At 42.9% G+C, this 12,206-nt stretch overlaps 2 protein-coding genes across 2 annotated transcripts in view; one reads left to right on the forward strand and one right to left on the reverse strand.

Annotated features, from left to right (window-relative positions):
- Positions 1-9,116, forward strand: part of CCL28 (C-C motif chemokine ligand 28) — a 30,523-nt gene extending 21,407 nt beyond the window's left edge. Inside the window, exons 2-3 of the mRNA XM_025867323.2 lie at positions 2,753-2,879; positions 7,993-9,116. Coding sequence (XP_025723108.2) covers positions 2,753-2,879; positions 7,993-8,260 — 395 coding nt within the window. The 3' untranslated portion in view covers positions 8,261-9,116. The remainder of the gene's footprint in view (positions 1-2,752; positions 2,880-7,992) is intronic.
- On the reverse strand, positions 596-1,002 carry LOC112820241 (thymosin beta-10). Its single transcript, XM_025867324.2, has one exon. The coding sequence runs from the start codon at positions 982-984 to the stop codon at positions 850-852; it is 135 nt and encodes a 44-aa protein (XP_025723109.1). The 5' UTR covers positions 985-1,002; the 3' UTR covers positions 596-849.
- Positions 9,117-12,206: the final 3,090 nt, after the last annotated feature.

Consider the following 12,206-nt stretch of genomic DNA (forward strand, 5'->3'; position numbering starts at 1 on the left):
CCTAATGGCAGATACCTCTGTTGCTTACAGCAGACACTGCAGAGGGATCTAAACATTTCTTTTAGCACCTAATTCAGTGGCTACCTTCTGTTATGAGGCTGACATCTTCACCCACTATTGGCTGTAATTTCCGAAAAATACTTTAAAAATTCACTACCCACTTGGTGGAATGGGAAGCGTAGAATACTGTGTGCATAAGGCCCGTAGGGATCTGCAGATACACATTTCAGCAGGGGATTGGATTTCCTTCCGTGTTTGTGCTGCCCTCCTTACATCAGGGGAACATAAGCTCCTCCTTCTCCAGTCACTCTCCACCTTAATGCATCTTGCTTATCATTGCAAGATGGATTTTCCTAAAATCCTTCTCCTTTCCCAAATCTCTAATGGTCCCCATTTCATAAAAACTAACCCTCCTTAGACTCACATTCAGGGCCTCAATAGTGTGATCTCAGTCTATCTTTTGAACCAAATCTCCCATCGCTCACCTTCCTAACTACCCAGTTCAGATGAAGTGGTTGATTTCTCTCCAGACCCTCAATACATCTTGGTCTTTCCTGTCTCAGGATTCTTTTTTTTTTTTTTTTTTTTTTTTTGCCATGCCACGAGGTGTGTTTTATTTTCATTAAACATACAAATAATTTGCTATAATATCCCAGGGCAAACCGGAGAATTTGGCAGTCCGATTGGGGGGGGTCCCCTCAGAGACCCGCAGGCCGGTGGCGTCGGCCCGGAGTGCCCGGGTTCACAGTGCAGCTTGTCGCTCGTGTCCATCTTGCAGGTGGCTCTTCTTCCTCCACATCACGACTGGAGTGTCTCGAAGATGACGGGGGTGGGGAATCCTCTAGATTCTTAGGAAATTTCACTCCGCTTCTCCTGCTCAATGGTCTCTTTGGTCGGCAGGGTGTTCTTCTCCTGCGTCTCCGTTTTCTTCAGCTTGGCCTTATCGAAGCTGGCGATTTCCCCCATGTCCGGCTTGTCTGCCATCCGTGGAGTTCCGCTCCGAGCCAGGCGCCTGGTGCTCCCACTCGCGTCGCTGCAGCAAGAGACCCTGTCTCAGGATTCTTGACCATGCACTTCCTTTAGTATTGACAAGTTGTGTTCCTTTTTCTCCACCCGTCCAAATCTTTGAAGATTCATCCGAGTCCTTCCCTGGTAGGAAACGCAAACCTGCTCCAGGGGCCCATGTGGTCCTTCTCTTCTAAACTCTGTGGGACACTCTGTCCATCTCACTTCTTTCATCTCTTCACTGGTTTTGTGTCTTTGCCTGTACTTAATGTTTCATCTTCCCCAAATACAGTGTAAGTTCTGGAAGGGAGAGACGTGTCCTGTCCCAGGTCTGCATTCACAAAGCCCTTAGTAAGTTTCTGACCCTTGCTTGGGTGGATTGGCATTCTGTTTCTCTGGAATCTAAGAAGAGAGCCAGACGTGATGTCATGAGCACTGGGTGTTATATGCAACTGATGAATCACTGAACTCTACCTCTGAAACTAATAATACACTATATGTTATTTAATTGAATTTAAATAAAATAAAGTAAAAAGAGAGCCAGGCCATTATTTGTTTGTTGTTTTGTTTTTAAATGCCAGTACAGTTAACAGACAATGTTATATTAGTTTCGGGTGTACAATATAGTGATTCAACACTTCCATGCATCACCCGGTGCTCATCGCAAGTGCCCTCCTTCATCCCCATCACCTGTTTTACCCGGCCCCCCACCCACCTCCCCTCTGGTAACCATCAGTTTGTTCTCTATAGTCAAGAGTCTGTTTCTTGGCTTGCCTCTCTCTTTCTTCCTTCCTTCTTTTCTTTCCTTCCTTCCTTCCTTCCTTTTTTTTACCTTTGCTTATTTGTTTTGTTTCTTAAATTCCACATATGAGTAAAATCACGTGGTATTTCTCTTTCTCTGACCGACTTATTTCACTTAACGTTATACTCCCTGGCTCTATCCAATGTTGTTGCAAATGGCAATATTTCATTCTTTTTGTTGGCTGAATAATGTTCCAACACACACACACACACACACACACTCTTTCTCTGTCTCTCTCCATCTTCTTTATCCATTCATCTATTGATGGATACTTGGGCTGCTTCCATAATTTGCATATTGTAAATAATGCTGCTATAAACACAGTGTTACATATATCCCTTTGAATTAGTGTTTTTGTATTTTTGGGGTAAATACCCAGTAGTGTGATTACTGGATTATAAGGTAGTTCTATTTTTTACTTTTTGAGGAACCTCCATACTGTTTTCCAGAGTGGCTTGCACCAGTTTGCATCCCCACCAACAGTGCACGAGGATTCCTTTTTCTCCACATCCTCAGCGACACTTGTTGTTTCTTGTGGTGTTGATTTTAGCCATTCTGATAGGTGTGAGGTGATATCTCATTGTGGTTTTGATTTGCATTTCCCTGATGATCAGTGCTGTTGAGCATCTCTTCATGTGTCTATTGGCCATCTGTGTGTCTTCTTTGGAGAAATGTCTGTTCATGTCTTCTGCCCATTTTTTAATTGGATTATTGGGTTTTTTTTAAGATTTTATTTACTTATTTGAGAGAGAGAGAGAGAGAGAGTGAGAGAGAGCCCAAGAGGGGGTAGGGTCAGAGGGAGAAGCAGACTCCCTGCTGAGCAGGGAGCCCGACGTGGGACTCGATTCCGGGACTCCGGGATCATGACCTGAGCCAAAGGCAGTCGCTTAACCGAGCCACCCAGGCATCCTGTAAGACTAACATTTTCTTTCTTTCTTCTTTCAGCCATACTTCCCATTGCCTCCAGCTGTTGCACTGAGGTTTCTCATCATGTCTCCCGAAGGCTTCTGGAGAGAGTGAATCTGTGCCGCATCCAGAGAGCTGACGGGGACTGTGACTTGGCTGCTGTCATGTGAGCACTCTTCCACAGGGAGGGTCTAAACCTGTCCAGGGATCCTTTCTCAGCCCGTGCGCAGTAGGTTGGGCAGGCTTTGCCTGCTATGCAGCATACAAAGAATCATTCAAACAAGGGAGGGGAGAGTAAATATTCCACCTTTGTTCCGACCCCAGGCTCCCCGGGGTGAGCACACAGTCTCAGGACGGGCATGTCCAGAGCCCCACGCTGGCCTCTGCTGCCCCCACTGCGGTGTGGGATTCAGGATAAACACCTTCAGCCACTGGACAGTGTGTATGAGTTTTCCAAGCAACACTAGGGACCTTCTGAGTGAGAAAACAAAACAAAAATGAAAACAGAAGGTGTCTCTGTTCTATTTTCTGGCTTTACCTGTAGCTTTTTCTAGGCAAGTTTATGGGTTGCTGTCATTTTTTACTCTGAATGCATCAAGAGTGTATACAAGGTTCAAAGAGAAATAGAGAGATGTCTGTACCTGTCACATACAATCAAGCACAAATGCCCATATTTGCTCTTGATTCTGGGCTGTTGGCTCATGGTGAACCCTTTTCAAGCTTACCTCTGGCTCAGTTATTAAACACTTTAGATTTCTGGAATGGCTGGGTGGCTCAGTCGTTGAGCGTCTGCCTTCAGCTCAGGTCATAATCCCGGGGTCCTGGGATCGAGCCCCGCGTCAGGCTCCCCGCTCAATGGGGAGTCTGCTTCTCCCTCTGCCCCTTCCCCAGCTCATGCTTTCTCTCAAATAAATAAATAAAATCTTAAAAAAAATAAAAACTTTAGATTTCTGTGTTCTTCATATCCCCATAGAAACTTTAAAGTCTGAAATGCATTGGAATGTAGCAAATCTGGATTCTGACAACAATACTGTGAGAAAAGCATAAATTATCTCCATGTCACACAAGATAAAGCTGTGCCTGAGGAGTATATAGTTAACCTGGTGACATACAGCTAGAGAATTGCAGAGATGGCCTATGAACCAGGTCTTGTTGTTCAGAACACCATATACTTCAAAGATCTCTCAAAAGTGATGGTGGGACCCATCATAAAATGCTCTCCCCAAACTTCATTTTATCTGGCACCTTCAAATCATAAGGACAGTGTATTAGGCATCTCTCTGGTATGCTGGTTTTAACACCACTTACGGCTACAGGGGATGCTAGTGAACCATTTCATCCCCTTCTTGGGGCTACAAATAAGCTTATTGCTTATGCCTGAGTTCCTGAGTCACTGAGAAGCCTCTTTATTTATTCAATGAATTCAACAAGTAGTTATTGATTAACGTTTCTGTACCAAGCACCATTCTATCCTCAGCTTGTGCTGGGAATGCTGCAGCAACCAAATGGACTCTGCCTTCCTAGAGTCTCCCGTGATTCTATTCAGCTGAGTCCTGCAGACCATTCTCTGAGATTTAAGATCGATTTTTTCCCCCTTTCAGAGGGATCCATCTATTACCCAACTTTGAGAAACACTGCTCCAAGACAAGATTCTTAGAAGTTCAGAGGAAGAGTTTGTAAGATGTCCACTGATAGATTTCCTTCAGGTCAGGGGGCTGTGAACTCCCTGAAATTAGTGGGTCTGAATGTATGAGCATTGTTTTCTGGGGAGAAGGTTCACAGATTTTATAAGATCCACAAAAAGATCGTAGATATGATACAGTTTAAAAATCACAATTGGGAGGGGAGCACATGGGTGGCTCAGTCAGTTAAATGTCTAACTCTGGATTTTGGCTCAGGTTATGATTTCAGGGTCATGAGATCAAGCCCCACATCGACATGGAGCTTAGAGATTCTCTCTCTGCTCCCCCAATCCCCACTCACGCTCTCTTTCTTAAAAAAAAAAAATTACACTTGGGGTTAGATGTGCAGAGAAAGATAATTCTGACTCAAACTTTTAATGAGCATGAGTGTCTATATGGCAGGAGGGTAAGGATTGAGGACTCTCTGCTTCTCCTCAGTTCCTATTACCACACTGGATCCATTGGCTTAGGTGGTTTACACTGGGAACCAGTGGTTCCTATAGCAATCCTGGGAGCACTTACTAATGAGGTACTTTCTGAGGGTTGCTTCAAGTTCCCAATTTCTTTGAGAAACTCTCTTAGCACATGGCCGAGATTCTAACAGTCTTTTATTTGATCTTAATAAATTAGTGTTGGTAATAGTTGGAGAGTAAAAATCCGTAGGCAGTTCATGGATAGATAGTACTCTGGAGAATTGGAAACATCTAGATGTTTGTGTCAGGTCTACCTACCTATCTGCCTGGCTACTCTCAGAAACACCAAATGCTCAACTGTCACTTCCGGCACACGACACCTCAGACCATAGAAGCCTTCGAACTTGTAAGGGATCCCATGGGACTCCCAGGAAGGCATGGGGAAAGAAGGAGAGGAAGTTTCTCTCTGTATGTAAGAGTAAGAACAGATGCTGGGAATTAGCGGGGGATGCCATTGGTAACAGGATTTTCAGAAAAAAAGGTATAGGAAAAGAAATAAGTTCTCATTTTGATAAGGGAAAATATAAAAAAAAACATGACTTTTCATTTTAAAAAGCACTTAATTTTAATTAAAGTGAAACCATGAAGTCAATCACTTAGATCTAAAAATAATTTATTCAAGTACAGATTTTTAGATACAGAAAACATTGCAAGTGTTGGAAATATAACTCCCCAAAAGCACGTATTATTAATCACAACTAACAGATATAAATGAGCTTATAGTGAACTCACTGGATTTCTTTCCTTTTCCTTTTCTGCCTAGAATAGGTCCTTTGTTTACACCCTATAGATGATCATTGAAATTTTTGTTCTCTGAGAGGGGAGTTTGCTTGTTTAAACCCTTTTACAGCGACTTCATTAAAGAGCTTCTGGTTATTTCTTAACATAAACACAGTGCAGATTTGTTTATCTTGGGCAGAGGGCTGAGGTTTTTGAAGCACACAGATATCTGTTGGGAAGAAAACTTGGAGTTATTAAATAAAGTTATCTGAGCATTTTTTGAAAAGTGATTGTTGAGGGGCTGCTCTGCTTAGGGGAAGGGGTAAAGAAATCAGGTTCAAGGGACAATTACAGGTTTGATCTCTGTGGTAGGGCCACCCCTCTAGGTCCCTGGGACCATCTCTAGCTACTCTCTTTTGGGCAAAAGCATCAGGGGATCAGCCTTATGGTTTTCTCAGAGCCCAAACTCTCCACCAAGAAATACACAACAGGCTGGGTCAGCGCCCAGCAGAATACTGTGGAGTCGGGGTAGAGGAGGGAGTGTGGGATAGGCCACCTCCTCGTCCAACATTACCTCATCTCTTTTTATCCTGATGATGAGTACACCGGAGGTACAAGTGCAGGTTTAAGCAGGCTTTAAACTTTAAGATTTGAAAACATCCTAGCATCTTGGATTTGGGAGCTGTGTTCTGGTAGCTGCTTTTCCCCCCTTGTATTACCTTGAGAGCTTGAGGCCCCACGGGGCAGGCCTTTGCAAAGGGTCCTGCATGGTAGCTGTTTCCCATCTTCCCATGGCTCTCCACACCCCTGGCCCTCTGTCCGCACTGCCCCCATCCAGGGCTCACCTTCAGCTCCGGTGCCAGTGCCCCTCATTCCTCACAGACTGAGGGAGTTCGAGCGCTAGTTCCCTCCTGTGAACCCTGTGGGCTTAACTGGATGTCAGTGGAGTCTTTCTCCGCTGGATGTCTGCTCAGATTCGTGCTGGCACCACAGGGAAAGGAAAGCGTTTTAGTCCTTTGGGAAGGATAGGAGCTTCAACTCTTTTTTTTTCTTCCCCCACTGAGCACTACCTCCAGGTTCTCTTCTCTAGCAGCCAAAGGCAACGCAACTGGCCGCAGGAGAGGGAGATTTCCTTTGGAGGACCTCTCAGTGGAAGACACTTAGTGAATGTATTGTCCTCCTATCAAGAAGCCTCACTTCTTTCAAATTAATATTCCCATATGCTGGCTTTATTTTGCTTAAGCTCATTGAGACCTTTCCCAGCTTTTCCCCTCATTTCAAGAGTCCCCATATTAGCAGATGATTCCTCTTGGGTCATCTGGAGAAGTGACAACCTACCCTCTATCCTTCGGGGTCCCCCCCGCCAGTAACAGGGGCAAGGGCTCATTTTATTCAGACACAGAATATTGTCTATGTAGAGCCAGCAGGATCTGTGACATTTAATAAAAGCTGGATGGCACCTGGGGGCAAATTAAAAGTCACAATATCTTTTGTAACAAGAAATTCTTCCAGTTACTAGAAATTGTGAATGCTGCTTTATGGTTCCTTCACCCCAAGGTGAAAATTTAAAACATGAAAACACTTGAGAAGGGGTATGAATCTATAGTATATTAAAATCTTATCAAACACTGAGAACATTTTAGTTGATTCTTTCATTAAAAACAAAACCAGACTGTTTTTATTTTGAACAATTTTCACTTCGTATCTATAACTACTGAATTCCTACTGTGAACAAGGCCTTTTTTCAAGACAATTCCAGACTATTCCTCCTTCAAAGAGAGGAGAACATCACACCCCAGGACAAGGGTAAGGTTTGAAACAAAAAGTCATACAAAAACAGCATAAGCTAAGTCCTAGAAGAGAGGTAATACTGAGAGACCCAAAGGGAAAGCAGGGCATTTAGCCGAGAGAATCTAGAAAAACTTCACGGAGATGTTTGAGGTGGGCTGTGAGGTGTGAGTTGATTTTGTTGGGTGAAGCTCTGGGTCAGGAAGACCATTGTTTGCCCTTGGTTTCTCTCGTTCCCCTCATTGCTGCCCTCCTCCTCCTTTTTTTTTTTTTTTCCATTTTATTTATTTATTTGACAGAAAAAGAGAGAGCACAAGTAGGCAGAGCGAGAGGGAGAAGCAAGGAGCCCGATGCAGGACTCGATCCCAGGACCCTGGGACCATGACCTGAGCCGAAGGCAGATGCTAAACCGACTGAGCCACCCAGGCGCCCCTCTTCCTCCTCCTTTTAACGCTGCCACTGAGGAGCCACGGGCCACAGGGTAGTGAGGATTCAGCCTCGGGCTCCACGGCTTTAGGATCCAGTCTCGTGTCTCAAAGTGGGAACTGCCCCTGAGTCACTAAGTTTTTACTTCGACTTTCCATCAGTGACTTTGTTTATCTTCCCTCCTTGGCAGCCTTCACGTCAGGCGCAGAAGAATCTGTGTCAGCCCGCACAGTCATGTTATTAAGCAGTGGATGAAAGAACAAGCAGCCAAGAAAAACGCTAAGGGCAACTCCTGCCACAAGAAGAAACATGCCGGTCAGAGGAAAAGTAAAGGGGCACATCAGGGGAAACCAGAAATCCACAGCCATAAAAGTTCTTATAAAGTGTTTGCAAACGAACCTACACAGACAGTTCCTCAACTGGACTTGGCCACGGTTGCTTATAAATTTATCTCGTGAATGTTCCTTATTGGGAGTCAACAGGGCAAAACAAACTACATGTCTTAAAGGAAAAATTATACAGGATACAAATGTAGCCAATAATATACTCATCTGAAAATGAAATGAAAAGATAGTTCTTCTCTTCATATCCTATTTTAAGAGCAGCATACAGATCTAATTTCTCCCAACTTTTTTTATGAAGGTTTGCAAACCTACAGAGAAGTTGAAAGATTGGCACAATGAACACTCGTATACCTTTCACGTAGATTAATAATTGTTAATATTTTGCCACATTTGTTTTCTCTCTCTTTTCTCTCTTTGTGTGCATGTGTGTATAAAACATTTTACATATAAATACATATTTTTTTTGCTAAACCGTTTGACAATAAGTTGCAAATGTCGTGATACTTCTAACTTTTTTTTAGTGTTACAACTTGACATCCCCAAGAATAAAGACCTTTTGTATATAATCACACTATCAGCTTTATACCTGAATATATTTACCTAATATATTAGGTATATATATTAGGAATATATATATATATTTAATTTTTAAATTAAATTTAATTTTAATTTAACTTTCCCCCAACTATTTCCAGAGTATAATTTTTGTATAGTTTTTTAATCAATCAAGGTTCACATATTGCAATTAATTCTTATATTTCTTTAATAACTTTTACTCTAAGAAAGTCCCCCCTGCTTTTTTTCTTTTTGCTTTCTTTCCATGGCTCAAACTTTTTAAAAGAGAGTCTAGGGCAGAATCTGTTCCACATTCTGGGTTTGCCTGTTTCCTCATGACCACGTTCAGGTTTAACAGTTTCAATAAGAATGCTTTCTATGTGAATTTGTGTATTTCTTATTGCATTATCTAGAGTTTGTAAACATTGGAGTTCATTTTCTACATAGAAAAGTTTTAGCTGTATATCATTTTAATATCACATCTAGGTTTGAGTAACTACTGTTGTTGGATTGATAAACTCTGATGCTAAAAAAAAAAAGTCTGCTTTGCTCAGAGAGCCATCTGGCTCCCACAGTGAGTTCTTAGTGCACTAGGGAAGGATCCAGAGTTGGGTGCCATGTGGGATTATCTTACACTCTCCTAACAAGGAGCCTACATCTCTTAACTCCTGGTCCATCTTTCCCACACCTTGTTGGTGGATCCTGTTGCATGGCTTGTCTTTGGGCCTCCTTGTGTGTCCACAGAAGCTTCCAGATGCAGAGTAAGATGTAGTTTTCACAAACGGCTGTCAGATGGCAGGAACATGGTGTCTATCTTGCCAGGTGTCAGGTGTCCTGTGCCTCCCTGATGACCAGTTCCAAGCAGCGGTGTTGCCAGGCTGACTTGGAGGTGGTCATGGGTCGCATGGAAGTGCTGAGCCCCATGTAGGTTAAAATGTCATCAAATGGCCTTTGTCCAATTCCCCTCATCGACACTAATTAGCATGTGATTTGTTTATTCTCACCAACAATCCTGCGAGCTCTGTACTGATATTTCTACTTTATGGATGAGGAAATCTGAAGCTCATAGAGGTAAAATGACTTGCCCATGCTCCCACCGGAAGTGGCAGAGACAAGCTTTGTATCCAGATCCCCAGACCCTCCCCAGTCCAGCAGCCCCAGCAGTGGGCCCTAAAAGGTGTGCAGGTGGAGGTAGGGCAGAGGGAGAGGAATTCAGATCAAAATCTGTGCACCTGGTGCTTCACAAAGGGCTAGGGGGAGCAGGCGGACGGTTCTACCGGGAAGTCTAGTACTGAAACCTGCAGCTACTGGCATCGAGGGTGCTGAGAGTGACAACAAGCACCTTCGCAGAGTAAAACAGGCCCCAACCTGACTTTGCGCAATTTCACACTCCTAGGCACTGTAACCTTTGTTTTGCAAAATCTCCCTCACCACGTTTTTCTTTTTGATGGAAAGACAGATTTTGTCAAAAAATAGGTCATTCTTCCACTTAAACCCATCATGCTTTTTAATACGATAATTCAGGCGAACCTAAGGAAAATGGTTCCTAAATGTCTTACCCTGTTCAGGCTGCTAGAAGAACATGCCAGAGGCTGGGGAGCTAGTAAACAACAAGCATTTTTTTCTCATGTTTCTGAGGCATCGGCAGATTGGGTGTCTGGTGGAAAGGCCTCTTGTGGGGTTGCAGACTGCTGACTTCTCCCTGTGTCCTTACAAGGTGGAAAGGACTCAGGGGGGCTCTCTGGAACTTGAATTATTTTAAATTGTGTCTCCTTTTCCAGGGCAGATCCATAATTCTACACAATTTGGGGGCAGCCATAATGACAGTAGGTTTCTATGCTATATTTTTAAAATGAGATTTCACTGCAATGTAAGTGAAACTTTGTATGAGGACCTTGTGCCTGGGCAAGCAGCTTCTTAAAGAAATTCTATTTTTATAGGCTATCACACTTACTAAAACATTATTGTGTCATCAATACTGTTACTTTTCCTCTACAAATAGATCATCTGGGTTAACCCCCTCGGTTTTTTTAAGGTTATGTTTTTATAAAGTAACAAGTGAGTAGTAAAAAAAAATCAGAAGTACAGTAGAATTTATCATTTAAAAACCTTCCCTCACCGTATCCTCCCTATTCACAGACCGACTTCTTGGATACAAGCTTTTTAAATCTCTTTAAAAGTTTTAGTTCTGGTGTTACAAGGGAAGAAAAGTTTTCCTTGATCCTCTTAGAGTCCCTAAATGGGTCTGAAAATTAAGCTGACAAAGGCATTAACAGAAGAAAAACATATACATTTATTTAATAAATTTCATCTCGTATCTGAGGGTTTTATGACCCGTTTCAAGGAGAAAGATGGGGAGAAGGTCAGAGTGACCTTCTTGCTTGTCCCGTTTTCTTGAAGTCCTTCCGCTTAAAATATTCAATATGTCAACATGCCATATTTGGGGGTAACCCATCAGTGGTTACTTCCATCATTTTAAATGAAATGCTGAAAGTATTTTTTATTTGTTTCTCAATTTTAGGCAATGTCTACTGTCTCCTTACTACTCCCAACTTCCCTTACCTTCTCCCCCCCCCATCTTGAGTTTTATTACTATTCTTTTTCTTTATCTTTGTAACTTTGAATAATATACCCACCGTATACCATCCATTAACCTATGGATTCTAGAATTTAAGTTTCCTCTGTATGTAAGATGTAGATAATACTCCAGATCGTTTTCCTTCTGTCTTTTTTTATCTTCCATCTGTGTCACATCTGCAGTACTTTTACATTTACGTGGCCGAGGGTGATGACGATAATTCTGTAAAGGAGTAGGGGAGGGGGAGTGGGAGAGGGAGGAGGAGGATGTTCCTTCACACTTTCTTTAAGGTGGGGCTTCTCAACCCTGACGCTACTGACATCTTGGGCTGGATATTTATTTTGGGGACTCTCTTATCCATTATAGGTGGATTAGCCGTTCTCCAGATGTTACCAAATGTTCCCTATGAGAGGAGAGCAAAATCACTACCTACCCCAGTTGAAAATTGCCGGTCTGGAATCTAAGGTAGATTCAAAAATTAAAAACCAACGTAGTTGGAAAAATTCTAAAGTTGACCCCCTCCACACATGCACCACACCAATGTCCTGCCCTGGTATACACATGCCTTCTCCCAAACACTAATCTAGGTGTTGCAGTGAAGGTAATTTTCAGATGTAATTAAGGTCACAAATCTGTTGACCTTAAGATAGGGAGATTATCGGTATGGTGTGACTTAATCACAGGAGTTCTCTAAGTCTGGGTCTAGAAGTCAGAGACGGGGTAGTCAAGAGAAATTCAAAACATGAGGATTCAACATGCCACTGCTAACTTTGAAGATGGAGGGGGGCAAGTGAAGGGGTTCAGGACAGCTCCTCCCAGCCCCACCCCCAAAGTGCCACTTTGACATGTGGATTATTTTGACCTGAAGGCACTTGAGACCCTACGTGCCCAAGAGAAATTTTTACCCCTCCCTTAACTATATAGAAG

The sequence above is a fragment of the Callorhinus ursinus genome, unplaced genomic scaffold (genome assembly GCF_003265705.2).
Source record: "Callorhinus ursinus isolate GAN/ISIS: 27379988/994484 unplaced genomic scaffold, GSC_fseal_2.0 scaffold3, whole genome shotgun sequence".
NCBI classification, from domain to species: Eukaryota; Metazoa; Chordata; class Mammalia; order Carnivora; family Otariidae; genus Callorhinus; species Callorhinus ursinus.

Bases quoted from the DNA above. Each gene is read 5' to 3' on its own strand.
- LOC112820241 (XM_025867324.2), bottom strand. From the start codon at position 984: ATGGCAGACAAGCCGGACATGGGGGAAATCGCCAGCTTCGATAAGGCC.